Source organism: Oryzias latipes (genome assembly GCF_053564925.1).
Source record: "Oryzias latipes strain Hd-rR chromosome 1 unlocalized genomic scaffold, Olatipes_Hd-rR_3.1 chr1_Y".
In the NCBI taxonomy this organism is placed as follows: Eukaryota; Metazoa; Chordata; class Actinopteri; order Beloniformes; family Adrianichthyidae; genus Oryzias; species Oryzias latipes.
The window spans coordinates 5,026,396-5,047,265 of NW_027616335.1; the positions used below are offsets into that span (position 1 = coordinate 5,026,396).

The 20,870-nt window shown below is 45.3% G+C and overlaps 1 protein-coding gene across 4 annotated transcripts; it reads right to left on the reverse strand.

Moving 5' to 3' along the window:
* Positions 1–760: 760 nt before the first annotated feature.
* Positions 761–19,296, reverse strand: LOC111946973 (uncharacterized). Of its 4 annotated transcripts, none has more exons than XM_078943570.1 (12): positions 18,093–19,296; positions 16,697–16,757; positions 16,282–16,369; positions 15,670–15,818; positions 15,460–15,596; positions 15,279–15,372; positions 15,020–15,143; positions 14,549–14,767; positions 14,296–14,473; positions 13,811–13,935; positions 13,576–13,655; positions 761–1,646 (listed from the first exon to the last, which is right to left on the reverse strand). In XM_078943570.1, the coding sequence occupies exons 7-12, from the start codon at positions 15,131–15,133 to the stop codon at positions 1,556–1,558; spliced, it is 807 nt and encodes a 268-aa protein (XP_078799696.1). In that variant the 5' UTR covers positions 15,134–15,143; positions 15,279–15,372; positions 15,460–15,596; positions 15,670–15,818; positions 16,282–16,369; positions 16,697–16,757; positions 18,093–19,296; the 3' UTR covers positions 761–1,555. The 4 variants fall into 4 exon arrangements, with proteins under 4 accessions (XP_078799696.1, XP_078799697.1, XP_078799695.1 ...); XM_078943571.1 differs by lacking the exon at positions 761–1,646 and adding an exon at positions 10,084–10,258; XM_078943569.1 differs by lacking the exon at positions 761–1,646 and adding an exon at positions 16,011–16,145 and having other exon boundaries at positions 11,611–13,655.
* Positions 19,297–20,870: the final 1,574 nt, after the last annotated feature.

Genomic DNA, 20,870 nt, shown 5'->3' on the forward strand with positions numbered 1-20,870 from the left:
GATTGTCCGGGATTTCAGCCTGACTCGGTTGCGGACAGACACCCGCGTTCCCTCACACAAATGGTCTGATTCGGAACATACTGTAACGGTCCAGCCATACACTCACTTCAGCGAGGAATCAAAAGTATATCTGTCTATCAGATAACTTTGTTGGAGAGCTGACCGTGCCCCATACACCGCACGACCCCGGTCAGTCTCAGGAAGGAATAAGCCGAAGGGATGGCTCTATTTGCTTTTCAACAAATGCCCGTTAATTTCATCAAACCCAATCGGCCCAAACAGCATGGACGTCACTTCAGTACACAACCCTCTGACTCAAGGTTTCACCCTGAAGCTCCCCACTTCCCATGAGCCTTTGGGGCTGAAGACAGCGCTAACCCCGGGTCGCTACAATACCATCGATCTACCGTGAGACTGTTTTCACGTCTCACAAATTCGTCCGTAAATGCTGCGTTTAAATACCAGTGGAATGCTCGGTCATTAGAATTTTCCTATCAGCCTTCCCTTCTAAACGTATTAAATTAAATTAATCACCTGTGTTTGCCTTGTACAGTGTGGACCTCAGACCGTCCCTGCCAACTATTTTGGGTTTTTGCACCACCAGCTCACTAACCGGTTCAGGATAGATTCCCTTATAAGTAAAAGGCAGAAAGCAATTACAGTCTGTAGTCACTACTGGGGGTGTTTTTATAATAATTTACAGTTGTTATGGATACACATCCATTCTTAAATCATAATGACAATTTGATCACAAACCCACCTGTGTTCTTGGTCTGTGCCATCTTTGCAAGCCACTCCTGCAGGCCAGGGGGGGTGGAGCAGCCTACAGACCCAGCTGTGAATAATGTGCGGTCTGGAACACGATGGCAACTATGTGATTGCAGATCCTTTAGCAACTGCAGGAGAAAGCCTTCAGGTTGGCACTTTCTGCATCCAGTGATATCTAGAAACAATAAATTACATAGGTTACAATTTAGACACTTATGTTGTTACATCAATGTAAAATGAAACTATAACTTTCAGTAGGGTGACCAGATTTGAGTTTGTAAAAAAAGAGGAGTGAAGTGAGTTTGTGAGATATTTCATCGAGAGTAATTGGTGTGCAGAGCTGCGTACATAAGCAAATATGATTGCATTTCATCTATGTTCAATTTTATTTTATTATATAAGTATCAAAAAAGAGGACATTTCCAGGAAAAGAGGACGTGTGGTCACCCTACTTTTAGAAAAATAATACTAATAGTAAGTGAAGAAAGTGCCGCAACCGCAGAAAAAAGAATGAACACGCATACGGGCACCTTAAAATTTCTTATTTACAGCTTCACCAAATTTTTGGGTGTTATGTTAATCTCATGCCTTTTCACTTAAACATACACACAACATATTCACTGCGATGTGTTATACCTTATATTACAAATTAATAACACCAGGATTTACAGTTGACGTAAAGAGATACCGGTGATGCGGCTATGGCTAAGCTAGCTGAAGCTTACCTTGGTAATGGTGGATAAACTCTTCGTGGACGAATTTATATCCCTTGTCCAATTTGTTTCCTTTAGTGGACGAATGCATCTTCACACTCTTCATCACATCGGTGCTGGTGAACTTCGGAACACAACTCACACTCTTCAAAAACACTCGAGGCTCTGCAATTCCTCCGCCAAGGAAGCACAAACCGGAACTAGGTTTAGACATTGATGACGTATTTCCGGTTTTTGCGAAAAAGGTCTATCCCACCCCCTCCCAGAGCCCCGCTCCCGCCAAGACCCCCACTCCGGCCCAGAGCCCCACCCCTGCCCAGAGGCCCAGCCGCACCCAGAGGCCCAGCCCTGCCCAGAGGCCCAGCCACACCCAGAGCGCCATTTATATGGCATGGGGCGCAGGGCAGGGCCAGGGAATTGGCCAGGATAGAATGGGAGAACCAAGTGAGTTATACGTTTTTGCTCAAAAACATGACATTTCTCTTTAACCAAAGTGCATTTTTTGGTAGCACAGTATATTGTTTGAAAGATTTTATTAATTAATTTGTGTACGTTTTAAAAAAATGTAGAAATTTATCGTACATAAAAAAAAAAACAATCACGGGGTCCCATAAGAAATTTCCTCCTCCACCCCCACCCCCTCTCAGAACCCCACCCCCTCGTAGAGCCCCTCCCAGAGCGTCGTTCTCCCCAAGAGCCCAACTCCGGCCCAGAATCCCACCCCCTCCCAGAGCCCTGCTCCCGCCAAGACCCCCACTCCGGCCCAGAGCCCCACCCCTGCCCAGAGGCCCAGCCGCACCCAGAGGCCCAGCCCTGCCCAGAGGCCCAGCCGCACCCAGAGCGCCATTTATATGGCATGGGGCGCAGGGCAGGGCCAGGGAATTGGCCAGGATAGAATGGGAGAACCAAGTGAGTTATAAGTTTTTGCTCAAAAACATGACATTTCTCTTTAACCAAAGTGCATTTTTTGGTAGCACAGTATATTGTTTGAAAGATTTTATTAATTAATTTGTGTACATTTTAAAAAATGTAGAAATTTATCGTACATAAAAAAAAAAAACAATCACGGGGTCCCATAAGAAATTTCCTCCTCCACCCCCACCCCCTCTCAGAACCCCACCCCCTCGTAGAGCCCCTCCCAGAGCGTCGTTCTCCCCAAGAGCCCAACTCCGGCCCAGAATCCCACCCCCTCCCAGAGCCCCGCTCCCGCCAAGACCCCCACTCCGGCCCAGAGCCCCACCCCTGCCCAGAGGCCCAGCCGCACCCAGAGGCCCAGCCCTGCCCAGAGGCCCAGCCGCACCCAGAGCGCCATTTATATGGCATGGGGCGCAGGGCAGGGCCAGGGAATTGGCCAGGATAGAATGGGAGAACCAAGTGAGTTATAAGTTTTTGCTCAAAAACATGACATTTCTCTTTAACCAAAGTGCATTTTTTGGTAGCACAGTATATTGTTTGAAAGATTTTATTAATTAATTTGTGTACATTTTAAAAAATGTAGAAATTTATCGTACATAAAAAAAAAAAACAATCACGGGGTCCCATAAGAAATTTCCTCCTCCACCCCCACCCCCTCTCAGAACCCCACCCCCTCGTAGAGCCCCTCCCAGAGCGTCGTTCTCCCCAAGAGCCCCACTCCGGCCCAGAATCCCACCCCCTCCCAGAGACCCGCTCCCGCCAAGACCCCCACTCCGGCCCAGAGCCCCACCCCTGCCCAGAGGCCCAGCCGCACCCAGAGGCCCAGCCCTGCCCAGAGGCCCAGCCGCACCCAGAGCGCCATTTATATGGCATGGGGCGCAGGGCGGGGCGCAGGGCAGGGCCAGGGAATTGGCCAGGATAGAATGGGAGAACCAAGTGAGTTATAAGTTTTTGCTCAAAAACATGACATTTCTCTTTAACCAAAGTGCATTTTTTGGTAGCACAGTATATTGTTTGAAAGATTTTATTAATTAATTTGTGTACATTTTAAAAATGTAGAAATTTATCGTACATATAATAAAAAAAATAATCACGGGGTCCCATAAGAAATTTCCTCCTCCACCCCCACCCCCTCTCAGAACCCCACCCCCTCGTAGAGCCCCTCCCAGAGCCTCGTTCTCCCCAAGAGCCCCACTCCGGCCCAGAATCCCACCCCCTCCCAGAGACCCGCTCCCGCCAAGACCCCCACTCCGGCCCAGAGCCCCACCCCTGCCCAGAGGCCCAGCCGCACCCAGAGGCCCAGCCCTGCGCAGAGGCCCAGCCGCACCCAGAGCGCCATTTATATGGCATGGGGCGCAGGGCAGGGCCAGGGAATTGGCCAGGATAGAATGGGAGAACCAAGTGAGTTATAAGTTTTTGCTCAAAAACATGACATTTCTCTTTAACCAAAGTGCATTTTTTGGTAGCACAGTATATTGTTTGAAAGATTTTATTAATTAATTTGTGTACATTTTAAAAAAATGTAGAAATTTATCGTACATTAAAAAAAAAAAAAAACAATCACGGGGTCCCATAAGAAATTTCCTCCTCCACCCCCACCCCCTCTCAGAACCCCACCCCCTCGTAGAACCCCTCCCAGAGCCTCGTTCTCCCCAAGAGCCCCACTCCGGCCCAGAATCCCACCCCCTCCCAGAGCCCCGCTCCCGCCAAGACCCCCACTCCGGCCCAGAGCCCCACCCCTGCCCAGAGGCCCAGCCCTGCCCAGAGGCCCAGCCGCACCCAGAGCGCCATTTATATGGCATGGGGCGCAGGGCAGGGCCAGGGAATTGGCCAGGATAGAATGGGAGAACCAAGTGAGTTATAAGTTTTTGCTCAAAAACATGACATTTCTCTTTAACCAAAGTGCATTTTTTGGTAGCACAGTATATTGTTTGAAAGATTATAATAATTAATTTGTGTACATTTTAAAAAATGTAGAAATTTATCGTACATAAAAAAAAAAACAATCACGGGGTCCCATAAGAAATTTCCTCCTCCACCCCCACCCCCTCTCAGAACCCCACCCCCTCGTAGAGCCCCTCCCAGAGCCTCGTTCTCCCCAAGAGCCCCACTCCGGCCCAGAATCCCACCCCCTCCCAGAGACCCGCTCCCGCCAAGACCCCCACTCCGGCCCAGAGCCCCACCCCTGCCCAGAGGCCCAGCCGCACCTAGAGGCCCAGCCCTGCGCAGAGGCCCAGCCGCACCCAGAGCGCCATTTATATGGCATGGGGGGAAGGGCAGGGCCAGGGAATTGGCCAGGATAGAATGGGAGAACCAAGTGAGTTATAAGTTTTTGCTCAAAAACATGACATTTCTCTTTAACCAAAGTGCATTTTTTGGTAGCACAGTATATTGTTTGAAAGATTTTATTAATTAATTTGTGTACATTTTAAAAAATGTAGAAATTTATCGTACATATAATAAAAAAAACAATCACGGGGTCCCATAAGAAATTTCCTCCTCCACCCCCACCCCCTCTCAGAACCCCACCCCCTCGTAGAGCCCCTCCCAGAGCGTCGTTCTCCCCAAGAGCCACACTCCGGCCCAGAATCCCACCCCCTCCCAGAGACCCGCTCCCGCCAAGACCCCCACTCCGGCCCAGAGCCCCACCCCTGCCCAGAGGCCCAGCCGCACCCAGAGGCCCAGCCCTGCGCAGAGGCCCAGCCGCACCCAGAGCGCCATTTATATGGCATGGGGCGCAGGGCAGGGCCAGGGAATTGGCCAGGATAGAATGGGAGAACCAAGTGAGTTATAAGTTTTTGCTCAAAAACATGACATTTCTCTTTAACCAAAGTGCATTTTTTGGTAGCACAGTATATTGTTTGAAAGATTTTATTAATTAATTTGTGTACATTTTAAAAAATGTAGAAATTTATCGTACATAAAAAAAAAAACAATCACGGGGTCCCATAAGAAATTTCCTCCTCCACCCCCACCCCCACCCCCTCTCAGAACCCCACCCCCCGTAGAGCCCCTCCCAGAGCCTCGTTCTCCCCAAGAGCCCCACTCCGGCCCAGAATCCCACCCCCTCCCAGAGCCCCGCTCCCGCCAAGACCCCCACTCCGGCCCAGAGCCCCACCCCTGCCCAGAGGCCCAGCCGCACCCAGAGGCCCAGCCCTGCGCAGAGGCCCATCCGCACCCAGAGCGCCATTTATATGGCATGGGGCGCAGGGCAGGGCCAGGGAATTGGCCAGGATAGAATGGGAGAACCAAGTGAGTTATAAGTTTTTGCTCAAAAACATGACATTTCTCTTTAACCAAAGTGCATTTTTGGTAGCACAGTATATTGTTTGAAAGATTTTATTAATTAATTTGTGTACATTTTAAAAAAATGTAGAAATTTATCGTACATTAAAAAAAAAAAAAAAACAATCACGGGGTCCCATAAGAAATTTCTTCCTCCACCCCCACCCCCTCTCAGAACCCCACCCCCCGTAGAGCCCCTCCCAGAGCCTCGTTCTCCCCAAGAGCCCCACTCCGGCCCAGAATCCCACCTCCTCCCAGAGCCCCGCTCCCGCCAAGACCCCCACTCCGGCCCAGAGCCCCAGCCGCACCCAGAGGCCCAGCCCTGCCCAGAGGCCAAGCCGCACCCAGAGTGCCATTTATATGGCATGGGGCGCAGGGCAGGGCCAGGGAATTGGCCAGGATAGAATGGGAGAACCAAGTGAGTTATAAGTTTTTGCTCAAAAACATGACATTTCTCTTTAACCAAAGTGCATTTTTTGGTAGCACAGTATATTGTTTGAAAGATTTTATTAATTAATTTGTGTACATTTTAAAAAATGTAGAAATTTATCGTACATAAAAAAAAAAACAATCACGGGGTCCCATAAGAAATTTCCTCCTCCACCCCCACCCCCACCCCCTCTCAGAACCCCACCCCCCGTAGAGCCCCTCCCAGAGCCTCGTTCTCCCCAAGAGCCCCACTCCGGCCCAGAATCCCACCCCCTCCCAGAGCCCCGCTCCCGCCAAGACCCCCACTCCGGCCCAGAGCCCCACCCCTGCCCAGAGGCCCAGCCGCACCCAGAGGCCCAGCCGCACCCAGAGCGCCATTTATATGGCATGGGGCGCAGGGCAGGGCCAGGGAATTGGCCAGGATAGAATGGGAGAACCAAGTGAGTTATAAGTTTTTGCTCAAAAACATGACATTTCTCTTTAACCAAAGTGCATTTTTTGGTAGCACAGTATATTGTTTGAAAGATTTTATTAATTAATTTGTGTACATTTTAAAAAATGTAGAAATTTATCGTACATATAAAAAAAAAAAACAATCACGGGGTCCCATAAGAAATTTCCTCCTCCACCCCCACCCCCACTCAGAACCCCACCCCCTCGTAGAACCCCTCCCAGAGCCTCGTTCTCCCCAAGAGCCCCACTCCGGCCCAGAATCCCACCCCCTCCCAGAGACCCGCTCCCGCCAAGACCCCCACTCCGGCCCAGAGCCCCACCCCTGCCGAGAGGCCCAGCCCTGCGCAGAGGCCCAGCCGCACCCAGAGCGCCATTTATATGGCATGGGGCGCAGGGCGGGGCCAGGGAATTGGCCAGGATAGAATGGGAGAACCAAGTGAGTTATAAGTTTTTGCTCAAAAACATGACATTTCTCTTTAACCAAAGTGCATTTTTTGGTAGCACAGTATATAGTTTGAAAGATTTTTTTAATTAATTTGTGTACATTTTAAAAAATGTAGAAATTTATCGTACATATAATAAAAAAAACAATCACGGGGTCCCATAAGAAATTTCCTCCTCCACCCCCACCCCCTCTCAGAACCCCACCCCCTCGTAGAGCCCCTCCCAGAGCCTCGTTCTCCCCAAGAGCCCCACTCCGGCCCAGAATCCCACCCCCTCCCAGAGACCCGCTCCCGCCAAGACCCCCACTCCGGCCCAGAGCCCCACCCCTGCCCAGAGGCCCAGCCGCACCCAGAGGCCCAGCCCTGCCCAGAGGCCCAGCCGCACCCAGAGCGCCATTTATATGGCATGGGGCGCAGGGCAGGGCCAGGGAATTGGCCAGGATAGAATGGGAGAACCAAGTGAGTTATAAGTTTTTGCTCAAAAACATGACATTTCTCTTTAACCAAAGTGCATTTTTTGGTAGCACAGTATATTGTTTGAAAGATTTTATTAATTAATTTGTGTACATTTTAAAAAATGTAGAAATTTATCGTACATAAAAAAAAAAACAATCACGGGGTCCCATAAGAAATTTCCTCCTCCACCCCCACCCCCACCCCCTCTCAGAACCCCACCCCCCGTAGAGCCCCTCCCAGAGCCTCGTTCTCCCCAAGAGCCCCACTCCGGCCCAGAATCCCACCCCCTCCCAGAGCCCCGCTCCCGCCAAGACCCCCACTCCGGCCCAGAGCCCCACCCCTGCCCAGAGGCCCAGCCGCACCCAGAGGCCCAGCCCTGCCCAGAGGCCCAGCCGCACCCAGAGCGCCATTTATATGGCATGGGGCGCAGGGCAGGGCCAGGGAATTGGCCAGGATAGAATGGGAGAACCAAGTGAGTTATAAGTTTTTGCTCAAAAACATGACATTTCTCTTTAACCAAAGTGCATTTTTTGGTAGCACAGTATATTGTTTGAAAGATTTTATTAATTAATTTGTGTACATTTTAAAAAATGTCGAAATTTATCGTACATATAAAAAAAAAAACAATCACGGGGTCCCATAAGAAATTTCCTCCTCCACCCCCACCCCCTCTCAGAACCCCACCCCCTCGTAGAACCCCTCCCAGAGCCTCGTTCTCCCCAAGAGCCCCACTCCGGCCCAGAATCCCACCCCCTCCCAGAGCCCCGCTCCCGCCAAGACCCCCACTCCGGCCCAGAGCCCCACCCCTGCCCAGAGGCCCAGCCCTGCGCAGAGGCCCAGCCGCACCCAGAGCGCCATTTATATGGCATGGGGCGCAGGGCAGGGCCAGGGAATTGGCCAGGATAGAATGGGAGAACCAAGTGAGTTATAAGTTTTTGCTCAAAAACATGACATTTCTCTTTAACCAAAGTGCATTTTTTGGTAGCACAGTATATTGTTTGAAAGATTTTAATAATTAATTTGTGTACATTTTAAAAAATGTAGAAATTTATCGTACATATAATAAAAAAAACAATCACGGGGTCCCATAAGAAATTTCCTCCTCCACCCCCACCCCCTCTCAGAACCCCACCCCCTCGTAGAGCCCCTCCCAGAGCCTCGTTCTCCCCAAGAGCCCCACTCCGGCCCAGAATCCCACCCCCTCCCAGAGACCCGCTCCCGCCAAGACCCCCACTCCGGCCCAGAGCCCCACCCCTGCCCAGAGGCCCAGCCGCACCTAGAGGCCCAGCCCTGCGCAGAGGCCCAGCCGCACCCAGAGCGCCATTTATATGGCATGGGGCGCAGGGCAGGGCCAGGGAATTGGCCAGGATAGAATGGGAGAACCAAGTGAGTTATAAGTTTTTGCTCAAAAACATGACATTTCTCTTTAACCAAAGTGCATTTTTTGGTAGCACAGTATATTGTTTGAAAGATTTTATTAATTAATTTGTGTACATTTTAAAAAATGTAGAAATTTATCGTACATATAATAAAAAAAACAATCACGGGGTCCCATAAGAAATTTCCTCCTCCACCCCCACCCCCTCTCAGAACCCCACCCCCTCGTAGAGCCCCTCCCAGAGCCTCGTTCTCCCCAAGAGCCACACTCCGGCCCAGAATCCCACCCCCTCCCAGAGACCCGCTCCCGCCAAGACCCCCACTCCGGCCCAGAGCCCCAGCCGCACCCAGAGGCCCAGCCCTGCCCAGAGGCCCAGCCGCACCCAGAGCGCCATTTATATGGCATGGGGCGCAGGGCAGGGCCAGGGAATTGGCCAGGATAGAATGGGAGAACCAAGTGAGTTATAAGTTTTTGCTCAAAAACATGACATTTCTCTTTAACCAAAGTGCATTTTTTAGTAGCACAGTATATTGTTTGAAAGATTTTATTAATTAATTTGTGTACATTTTAAAAAATGTAGAAATTTATCGTACATATAAAAAAAAAACAATCACGGGGTCCCATAAGAAATTTCCTCCTCCACCCCCACCCCCTCTCAGAACCCCACCCCCTCGTAGAACCCCTCCCAGAGCCTCGTTCTCCCCAAGAGCCCCACTCCGGCCCAGACTCCCACCCCCTCCCAGAGCCCCGCTCCCGCCAAGACCCCCACCCCCCGTAGAACCCCTCCCAGAGCCTCGTTCTCCCCAAGAGCCCCACTCCGGCCCAGAATCCCACCCCCTCCCAGAGCCCCGCTCCCGCCAAGACCCCCACTCCGGCCCAGAGCCCCAGCCCTGCCCAGAGGCCCAGCCGCACCCAGAGCGCCATTTATATGGCATGGGGCGCAGGGCAGGGCCAGGGAATTGGCCAGGATAGAATGGGAGAACCAAGTGAGTTACAAGTTTTTGCTCAAAAACATGACATTTCTCTTTAACCAAAGTGCATTTTTTGGTAGCACAGTATATTGTTTAAAAAATGTAGAAATTTATCGTACATAAAAAAAAAAACAATCACGGGGTCCCATAAGAAATTTCCTCCTCCACCCCCACCCCCTCTCAGAACCCCACCCCCCGTAGAGCCCCTCCCAGAGCCTCGTTCTCCCCAAGAGCCCCACTCCGGCCCAGAATCCCACCCCCTCCCACAGCCCCGCTCCCGCCAAGACCCCCACTCCGGCCCAGAGCCCCACCCCTGCCCAGAGGCCCAGCCGCACCCAGAGCGCCATTTATATGGCATGGGGCCCAGGGCAGGGCCAGGGAATTGGCCAGGATAGAATGGGAGAACCAAGTGAGTTATAGGTTTTTGCTCAAAAGCGTGACATTTCTCTTTAACCAAAGCGCATTGTAAGAATTAAGCGCATTGTAAGAATTAAGCGCATTGTAAGAATTAAGCGCATCGTGACAGACAGACAGACAGACAGACAGACAGACAGACAGACAGACAGACAGACAGACAGACAGACAGACAGACAGACAGACAGACGGTGAAAAAACTATGTTCATTATTTGAAGTAACAGTAGTAATAGTTCCCAGTGTCTGTTCCCTGCTGGAATAATGTCACCAAGAATAAGTGGAATGTTTTTTACGAGACATAATGTCTGGATGGAGTTCAAGCCAATGCCATTACCTGGACTATCCAAAATAATTTTAGTGGGACGATTTTTTCTTTCTAAAAAACCATAGTCAAAACCATAGATCCTTGAAAGCAAGTTTTGTTCTGATATGTAGTGTTATGTGAGATATTCAAATAGCAATTTGATCTCATACTGAGCGACATCTTCAAGAAGATCATGCGTTATATCAAAAGAGTAGTTACTGCAAACATGGAAATACTGCAAGGAATTTAGAGAAGAATTTCTTTTCATACCATACAGTGACTTTAAATTAACATTTTCTTTAAGAGACTGCCAATGCATGTCAAACACATCTTTTTCACGAAAGACCACTTTAGGATTTGACAATCATCTTTTTCAACCAAACAAAGGCGACAAAAATGTCGGCTGTTGAATGACTCGTTAAAACCAAGAATGGAATGCATCCCTAGATTATCTCCAGTTATTTGTGAAATTGTTCCATATATTGGCTCATCAGAAAATTGAAGACTCTTCCCTCGACTTTCAAGTTGTTTCAAATCACTTATCAGTGGTTCCAGTATAACATCAAAACCGTACTTGTGCAGATCTGGTGTGTGGAAAAGAGATACTAAATGAATGTTCATCAAGATGGAATTAAATTTTGGAGGTAGATTTCTTAAAATGAAATAAATGCCGCCAATTTTGTGAATTCCACGTTTTGAGCCAAGGGGATTGGCCGTTTCAAAATCATCATAGAATAGCTGAATTTGTAAAGCATGCTTTTTGGCTGAAAACAGGGGGTGAGTATTAAAGTAACTTCCATCACAAAAGTCATGATACGCATCTGGCTCTGACCTACACTCCCTCTTCAGGAGAGCACAAATTTCTGGATTCTTACACATGAACTTCAGAGATTCCAGAACAGGGACATAAATGAAAGTATCCTTAACAGGTACCTGATCATAAGTACCCGATTTTTTATTACGTCTGGTGTCGTATCTCACTCCCAGTGTTATTTCTCTGGGCTCTACCACTCCCCATTTTAGGTTGATGAATTTATTTCGTTTCCATTCTGTATTTAGATGAGTGAATGGGTTTTTCAATTTTTCAAAAGATTCATTAATTACAGATATGTTGGGGTCAGTTGCAGGTAAAGCAGAAATAATGGCTTGCTTTGCTTCTGAACGAAGCTCGCTTGTTAGTTCCCCCAAATCACCCACAAGTGAAGATACTAAACTGTTAGAAATGCCACTACCCTGCAGTTTGCCCACAATGGATGCACACATTTTTTTGGAAGTTTCTCTACTTTCTGGAACATGGGACGAACTAGACTCTAGGACAGGGGTCGGGAACCTTTTTGGCCAAGAGAGCCATAAATGCCACATATTTTGAAATGTAATTTCGAAAGAGCCATACAATAATGTAGTGTCCCTTCCCCACACTGAGGCACGGAGACTTAACCTCTTTTAAAGTTCTTTATTCCGATTACTGCAGACCGCAACAAACGCCGTTCAATTAATTCAGCAACTCCTGAATCTCTCCCGCCGAGACGAGAGCGCTTCTCCCAACTTTATATTCACCTGCTCTCGCTCCAGCCCCTCCCATTTCCCTGATTCGGCCCATAGCTGAACCCCATTGGTCCAAACTACCTAACAACAGGCTGAGCGACAGAACTGAGGGCCAATCAGATCTCTGCTTGACGCGTTCAATGAACTCCAGAACTTTTAACGCGGCCCAACAGCCATCCAACTCAGTCCGCGACAATTTGTTTAAAACTAAATATACAAGTGAATGTGTGCATTTGATTTAATTTCAACATTTTTAAAGTACAATAAATCTGTGGATTCTTTTTAATAACATTGTTATTCTGTTGCTAATAAATGATGAGTATTTCTCGTGGTAGTTTTGCTGATGGTCTAGTCTGGTTGATACGTGGTGAGTTTCTGCTTCGTGCAGGCGTTGAGACTTTAAACGTGATCGTAGGTCTGAATGTTCTGTAGATGTGACAAAGACTGATCACAAGCAGACGGGGAGCCAAACATATACTCACACGCTGCAGTGAGTGACGGGAAGCGGGTTTTACGTTTTTACAATCCCTGCGCGATTCACCTGTTGCCTGTCCCCACAACACCTCAGCCCCACCCTCTGCTTTCTCCCTCACACATCCCGTCCCCGCATCTGCGCGCTCTTTCTCAGAGACGGGAGCGCGCAGTTTTAGGCACGTCAATTCACAGGTTTCCAGCTGGTACAAACTCTGTGAAATAATAGATAATAGTAACTGATAGCGCTGGCGCAGATTTCTCTCTCTAAGCACTGCTACTACTGCGCGCCTCTGGCATCGCATCGCGCCCGAGAAGGACTGGTCTAATGAAAAAAAAAAACTATAATTAAAGATTTGTCTGCGAGCCACATGTGACCATCAAAAGAGCCATATATGGCTCGCGAGCCATAGGTTCCCGACCCCTGCTCTAGAATAACACTGGATGAACTTTGAGAAAGATCTGTTGAATGAAATTGGTCTTCCAAATCATGTGAAACTGGATCACTAGGCAAATTAGTAACAGCTGAAGTATGAACAATTTGTTCAACGTTGCTATGAATAATGTTAAGGTGCTTTCTAAAGCCTGCATATGTTTGAAACTGAAGCCTACAACTTGGCTGACAACAAAACAACTTGAACTTTGGTCCAGGATAATAACCATGTTCACCTCTTATATGTGAAATCAACTGCTGACTGCTGGGGAAAATTTTGTTGCACAGAAAACATGTGAGCATTTTGCTCAAAATGCCTTTAATTGTCCTGGCTTTAAATCTGGGTTGTGAGAAGCACCTCCTGGTTAAGGAGTTTGGCTCTCATGTCTCGAATTCTTGGTGACACCTTCATTTTACCCATATCAATGTTATAAACTGTTGTCTGCAAAAAGGTGTAGAAATTCAGAAGTGCACCATCATAAGACACACTGAAAACAAAATGAGCTTTAAAAAGTTCATCAAATGCCCCAAGGGAGCGGTTTGCCTGGCATGGGATGAGACGCTTGTCAATGGAAATGTAGAATCTGTCGATGTACCTCTTTTCGCGACCAACGGCTAGGAGGTATGGCTGATGGTTCTGCTGGTTCTGAAGATGTTCTTCCAAACTGCAGCAAGACTGAGGTTTAAAAAGGACATTGGACACTCAAGTCAGAAATAGCACTGCACAAGTGAAAACAAACATTCTATGTTAAATTAAACTTGCCTACAATTTGTTTCATTTAACTCTTTACCAGTTTTACACATGATCAAAATTAACAAATGTAAAATTACCTTGTGAAAGACAATAACTTTTTCAACTGCATCAGAAGCGCTGATTTTTGGAAACTTTGGTCCCCCAGGTGGTGGTGGAAGGAGATATAACAGCAACAAAAGCGAGGCCATCTCTGCATCATAAGCTATGGACAAAGAATGAATGAACAGCAAAGACTTAAAACAATGATCATTAAAAGGGCAAAAACCAATTACTCTGTTGAAAACGTTGCATATATTTAAAACTCTGCATGTCTCAAGTAGATATGTGCCGCAATAAATAGTAAAATGACAGCTAAAATAAGTTGGCGGTGATGCAATAACTGAGAAACTTAAATATGCCCCTAATAATCTGATTTAACAAACCTGCATTCAAATGTACTGCAAATTCATGTACTTCATGATCTTTTAGGTCATTGAACTTTTAAAGACTTACACAAAGCAAAGTACAAAAAAAGTTATGTTAATAAAGTATTGAATTGTAAACACAAGAGAGCAAAACTCACTCATTGCCTCATCACTTCCTTGTGGACTCTCCGCTGAATGCAACAACTGACGAAGCTCTGGTGTTGAAGTGAGCTGCTTGGCCTCTTTGATAACGTTGCATCTAAAGATCGGGTCCCATTTCTGAAGCAGCCGGTTGGATACCTCGTCATTAAACAAGAGAATGAAGTCTTGATTTACCTATGAGAAAGAAAATATACTATCACCACATTCTGCACATTTCAAGTAAATCTCAAAATATCACTGCATACATACCAATCCTTTGGTATCCAGGAATCTTGGGAAGATTGACAGGATGTCAATCGTTTTGTCTGAGTCATTGATGAGTTTTTGCCGATGCTGAAACGTCTCTCTCATCTTTCGAAAAATTTGCATAGTGTCTGTGGCATAATTGAGCAAAGACATTGCCTCCTGACAAGCATCTCCATCCAGCTGCTGCTCCTCAACTACAACAGATCTCTGGAATTTAGGGCCCTTGAAGAAAGGAACACACACACTTTAAATAAATTAGGCCCTAGTTGCTGATAGGTAAATGCAAAAAAAATTATATAATAAAAATCAGTCCAAGAGATTGTTCAACCAATCTAGTAAGAGGAAAGTGGCTTTCTAATGTCAGACATACAAACTACTTTTGTGAAAGAGGTGACAGCATACAGACCTAAAACCATCTTTGCTCTCTTCTACTACACTAGCTGACATAAGATGACCAGTTTGCAGATGTATTACCTCCTCCTTGAGAAAGGCCAGTGAGGCTATTTGAAGTGGTAGATTCTCGTCGAATCTTTCTCTGGATGGTCTTAAGACGCCAAGAAATGTATCCTGTACTGCTTGCAGCATCATAGAAATGTTCCTGAAATGGAAATACATTAACAGTGCATTGTCTGTCATTTTTAAGAATATCAGAAATCAAAATGCCCACCCAGAACCTAACAACACAAAACATAAATACTATCTCAACGAATATTACAATAATAATTATACATACGTAGCCTTTCTCGGAGTATGGGTCTTTCAGGGATGGAAAAAGTGTCACTATCCCAAGAGCATATTCTTCTCTAACAGCTTTAGTGGGGAGATGTCTGGGAAGAGATTCAATTGGGATTACTATAGTAATAGATAAACAGTTTTGATTCTTTTTTTAAGTCTACAAAAACTGGGCACATTACCCATGTTTATCAATCATGTGGGCCACTATTATATTGACCAGCTTTCTTCTGGTAGAATCTTTAAGAGTCTGTGATGCGTGATATTCTTCAAGGACCTCTTCACCACCTGAACTGGCTCCAAGTACAGCTTCGATCAACTTAGGGAAGACAAAAATTGTAATTAAACGGCAAAAAAAAATGTTGACAGAGATATTTGAACTTTTTTCCAACCTTTTTTGCAGAAACTGCATTGATTGTTCCTTCAACTCTTGATTTTTTCCTTGGGATCTCATCTAGAAGTACAGTTGATGCACTTGCACTTGAACTGAAGCTTGAGTCAGACCATTCAGATGGAGAGGACAAGGAGCAATCAGTAAACTCTAGGAGAAAAAATAAATTTCAGAAATAAAAAAAATGTACAGCTTCGTTCAAATGTTGCAAAATTTATTGCATCTTGTTGGATTCCACATTATACTACATATTGTTTTTTTTTCTGTAGACTGATTTGAGAGTTCAGGTTCCACCATTTGACACTGAATTGCTTCATGTAACTGACCCTTTACATTTCTCACCATCACTTGGGAAAACTGTTAAAACAACGCTGCCTTGGCTGACAAGGTCATTGAAAATGTCTTCGTCAACTTCTGTCCCTGTTGCATCTTTGTATACTACTTTTGCGTCAGGTGGCAGGCAAAACCTCTCGATGACTGGAAAAGATGAGATATTTCTGAGAGCACCTTTTAAGCCAGCACTATTCTCACTTCACAAATGAATTAACTAATTTGGATACAAAATCACCTACACAAAATGTATTTCCTCTTCAAACGAAATTTAAAAACAAACCTTTTTCATGAAATCAAACTGTCCATCAACTTCATCCAGCTTTACATATTTCTGCTGTTGGCGGTAGCGAACCTGCACCAGCATTTTACTGAACCATACCAAAAAGAAAAGAACATGACAGAAATAAGCATTTTTTTAGCATACAACTTAAACAATTCAAGCTAAAATTAAAAACAGTCATATGGACACAGTAATAAACCTGTCAACTATGTTATCCACTACAGAGTTTTGAAACTTTTAAAACCCATGCAGTGGGTTCCAGAATGAGGTGTGTGTGTGAGCCATGTAATATGCAAAGTCAATTATGTAATCACCAAGTCTGGTATATGTTAGGGTGAGCTTTCCATAAAAGAACAAAAAAATAGGGGGGGGGGGGGGGCATGCTGACACTGCTAACATGACTATCAAGACTTACCTCCTTCACTTAGGGTTTACCAGCTGAGACCCTCTGAAGCTGAAGAGCAACACCAATTGACCTACAAGAATTAGATTATAAAATTTAGTTAGATTTACAATGTGGTGTAAATATTGATTAAAGCAAGGTTGTGTTATAAAATTCAATTATACTTAAGTAACCCCCCACCCACACAAAAAAATTTGACAGCCCTTACCAGCCCACAAAGATAGACTTCATAAATATTAGGTTAAATCATTGTCCATAGCTCTAAATAAAACAATTAAAAATACAAAAAAAGAACTTGTATACATTTTGCTTGTAAAATGCATTTTGCAACACATACAGAGTAAAATAAAACGACATTCCCTATTTAATTTCTCGGATAATCTACGTTCACATGACATCCAGCGATTACAAGCAGGAAAGGGTGTCTGTCTTAAAATTTTGTCCCACCTGTATGTAGTAACTTTTTGCAAAGTGACACTAAAAAATTCCTTCCTTCCACAGGACAGATGCAATTTTGAGTACGTTTTTTTAAAGGATGCCACAACTGGTTAAAAGTAAAAAATAGTTTTTTACATGATTCAAGCATACATGAAACTTGCTAAATAGTAAATAAATAAAATTATATAAATGCAGGAAAACACATTTTCCTAAAATGTAAAATAGTTATCTAAAACCCCTAACTGCATTCACACAGAACGTGATTTCGTGTGTCTGTGACCAAGTTAAGGCTTGCTGTTCCTGTATTAGTTCGAAAGGGAGTAGGCCTAAGCAAACAGGTGGCTTTATCATGTCTGTCTGTCCGCCAAGGTGGATGTGGAGCACTCCAGCCCCATGGGCCCTGGAACAAACTGGCGACCTGTCCAAAGTTTCCCCCACCTTTCCTTAACAGTAATCTGACGTGCTCCGGCAACCCCGCTGCTCCGAAAGGGATAAAGCGGGTTAAGAAGATGGATGGACGGATGGATGGAATTGTGACGTTGAGTCGCCATTTTGGATTTGTACTTCACCTGCTAATCGAGTCCCCGAAAATGTCAAGTCCCAGAGACGAGTCCCAGATTGTTTAAAAGCGACAACCTCGCCAACGGTCTTTTTTTTTTTTAAACTCAGGCCGTGCCGCTGAAAACACACTGCGCTCAAATCGCGCCACAGATCCTCTACATTAACTTAACATTGAAACTCGAAGTCTGTGTGTGTAGCATTAGCTGTTCAGGTAAAGCTGCATTTACAACATTTGTGCGTGTAGTGCATTACAGAAGGCCACGGACGGGTTGGATGAAACCGCTGCGTGAAAGCAGCTTAACAGCAACAAAAAAGCGTAGAAAAGTTATACAATTCTCTCTAGATACATTATTGTATATACTAAGGGCCATTTAACAGTATTTTTTCCCCATAAATTAGTTTAACTTACCGCTTGTGAAGAACTTTTTCCAGCACTGATGAAATTGCCGCAGCTCATGGAAAATTACCACGTTGCACTTTCTTACACAGGGTTTCCGAGGCAAAAGCCCAGGGGCCTTGACTCTCTATAGCAGGGGTCGGGAACCTTTTTGGCCAGGAGAGCCATAAAACCCCACATATTTTTAAATGTAATTTCGAAAGAGCCATACAATAATGTAGTGTCCCTTTCCCACACTAAGGCACGGAGACTTAACCTCTTTTAGGGTTCTTTATTCTGGTTACTGTAGACCGCAACAAACGCCGTACAATCAATTCAGCAACTCCTGAATCTCTCCCGCCGAGACGAGATGAGAGCGCTTCTCCCAACTTTATATTCCCCCGTCCTGCTCCAGCCCTCCCATTTCCTTATTCGGCCCATGGCTGAACCCCATTGGTCCAAACTACCTAACAACAGGCTGAGCGACAGAACTGAGGGCCAATCAGATCTCTGCTTGAACGATGCGTTCCATGAACTCCAGAACTTTTAACGCGGCCCAACAGCCAAGTTAAACTCAGTCCGCGACAATATGTTTAAAACTAAATATACAAATGAATGTGTGCATTTGATGTAATTTCAACATTTTTAAAGTCCAATAAGTCTGTGGATTCTTTTTAATAACATTGTTATACTGTTGCTAATAAATGATGAGTATTTCTCGTGGTAGTTTTGCTGATGGTCTAGTCTGGTTGATCCGTGGTGAGTTTCTGCTTCATGCAGGCGTTGAGACTTTAAACGTGATCGTAGGTCTGAATTTTTTTTAGATGTGAGACAGACATGGAACCAAACACACACACCCACGCTGCAGGAGTGACGGGCAGCAGGTTTACGTTTTTACCATCTCTGCGCGATTCACCTGCTGCCGGTCCCCCCCCCCCCCCCCCACCCCCTCTGCTTTCTTCCTCACACATCCCGTCCCCAAAACTGCGCGCTCTTCCTCAGGGAGGCAATTCAAAGGTTTCCGGGTGGTACAAACTCTGTGAAATAATAGATAACAGTAAACTGATAGTTTTTTCTCCAAGCACCGCTACTACTGCGCGCCTCTGGCATTGCATCGCGCCCGAGAAGGACTGGTCTAATGAAAAAAAAAGTATAATTAAGGATTTGTCTGCGAGCCACATGTGACCATCAAAAGAGCCATATATGGCTCGCGAGCCATAGGTTCCCGACCCCTGCTCTATAGTGTCAAATGAACTTCACTTTATGAGGTGCCGTGTAGGACATTATTCAGAATTAGCATTCACATACACATGTGAAATCTCTCACACACACTAGTGAAATGCTTGTATACATACAACTGAAAATGTATTCATTCACATACACATGTGAAATCTCTCACATACACATGTGAAAATGCTCTCACACACACTACTGAAAATGCTCTCACATACACATGTGAAATGCTCTCACACACACTACTGAAAATGCTCTCACATACACATGTGAAATGCTCTCACACACACTACTGAAAATGCTCTCACATACACATGTGAAATGCTCTCACACACACTACTGAAAATGCTCTCACATACACATGTGAAATGCTCTCACACACACTACTGAAAATGCTCTCACATACACATGTGAAATGTTCTCACACACACTACTGAAAATGCTCTCACACACACTACTGAAAATGCTCTTACACACACTACTGAAAATGCTCTCACATACACATGTGAAAATGCTCTCACACACACTATCCAAAATGCTCTCACATACACATGTGAAAATTTCAATAGAAACGGAAGGCATTTCTTTATTGTTAGAAACGAAGTTGCTCGACTGAAGGCATTTCAGTGGAAATGAACCTGTGTCCGAATTCCTGCCCTGATCCCTAACTACTAAAACCCTATATAGTGCAGAACTATATAGTTCTATATAGTTCTCTGAATTTAAAAGCAATTCAGACACCCGTGCTCAGTACTTTTTTCTTTTGGGTGTTGTTCATAACGCGCTTGACACGTAAACAAAGTGGCGCATTACCCCCACCACCTGGAGGCGAACTACTCCTATTTAACACGGAGAATGACACTTATTTGTCAGAGTAAAAACATAATAAATATGAACATTTTACAAAGACTATTTATGAATCTGCTGTGTTCTGATCATGGAAAACGTGACTGATTTATAAATAATTAAATTACAAACACTTTGGTGTTGATTTAATGCATTTGTTCATAAATAAACCCCCAAGTTATTTTTTCATGCCAATATTTATTTTGTTTTTGTGCCGCTGAACGATTAACGGGCTCTTGCAAGGAGGCATTTTTTTCTGTAGTTTTTGTACTTCACCTGCTAATCGAGTCCCCGAAAATGTCAAGTCCCAGAGACGAGTCCCAGATTGTTTAAAAGCGACAACCTCGCCAACGGTCTTTTTTATTTTTAAACTTACACCTTACTGAAAATGGCTTTGAAAATGAATCTGTCCGTGTTCCTAGCAATAATTCAACCGTTTTTCGTGAGATCAAACTGAAAACGAGCAGATATGCAGCATCACAGGACGGCAAGGACAAGCAGACATCTCAGAAGATTTCCTCTGGATGCCCTGACCAGACAGAATAACTTGTGAGTTAAAGTTAAAGCTTTTTTTTTAGTTAAACCTAAACTTTAACTTAAACTTTGTTACTAATCATGCTCAAGGTTACACAGTCTGCTGGGTAAGAGTTTAACATTCTTTTTCAAGTGAGTTGTGTAGTCCAATTACATGAAACACTTGTGAGTTCAAAGTTTAGAATTTTTTATTCAGAG

What these genes read in the sequence shown, in the direction of transcription:
- LOC111946973 (XM_078943568.1), bottom strand. Translation starts at nt 15,133, where the DNA reads ATGATGCTGCAAGCAGTACAGGATACATTTCTTGGCGTCTTAAGACCA. An exon ending in TCCTGGATACCAAAGGATTG is followed by an intron (nt 14,474 to 14,548) that starts GTATGTATGCAG and finishes TCTTTCTCATAG; the next exon opens with GTAAATCAAGACTTCATTCT. An exon ending in AAGTTATTGTCTTTCACAAG is followed by an intron (nt 13,656 to 13,810) that starts GTAATTTTACAT and finishes TTTAAACCTCAG; the next exon opens with TCTTGCTGCAGTTTGGAAGA.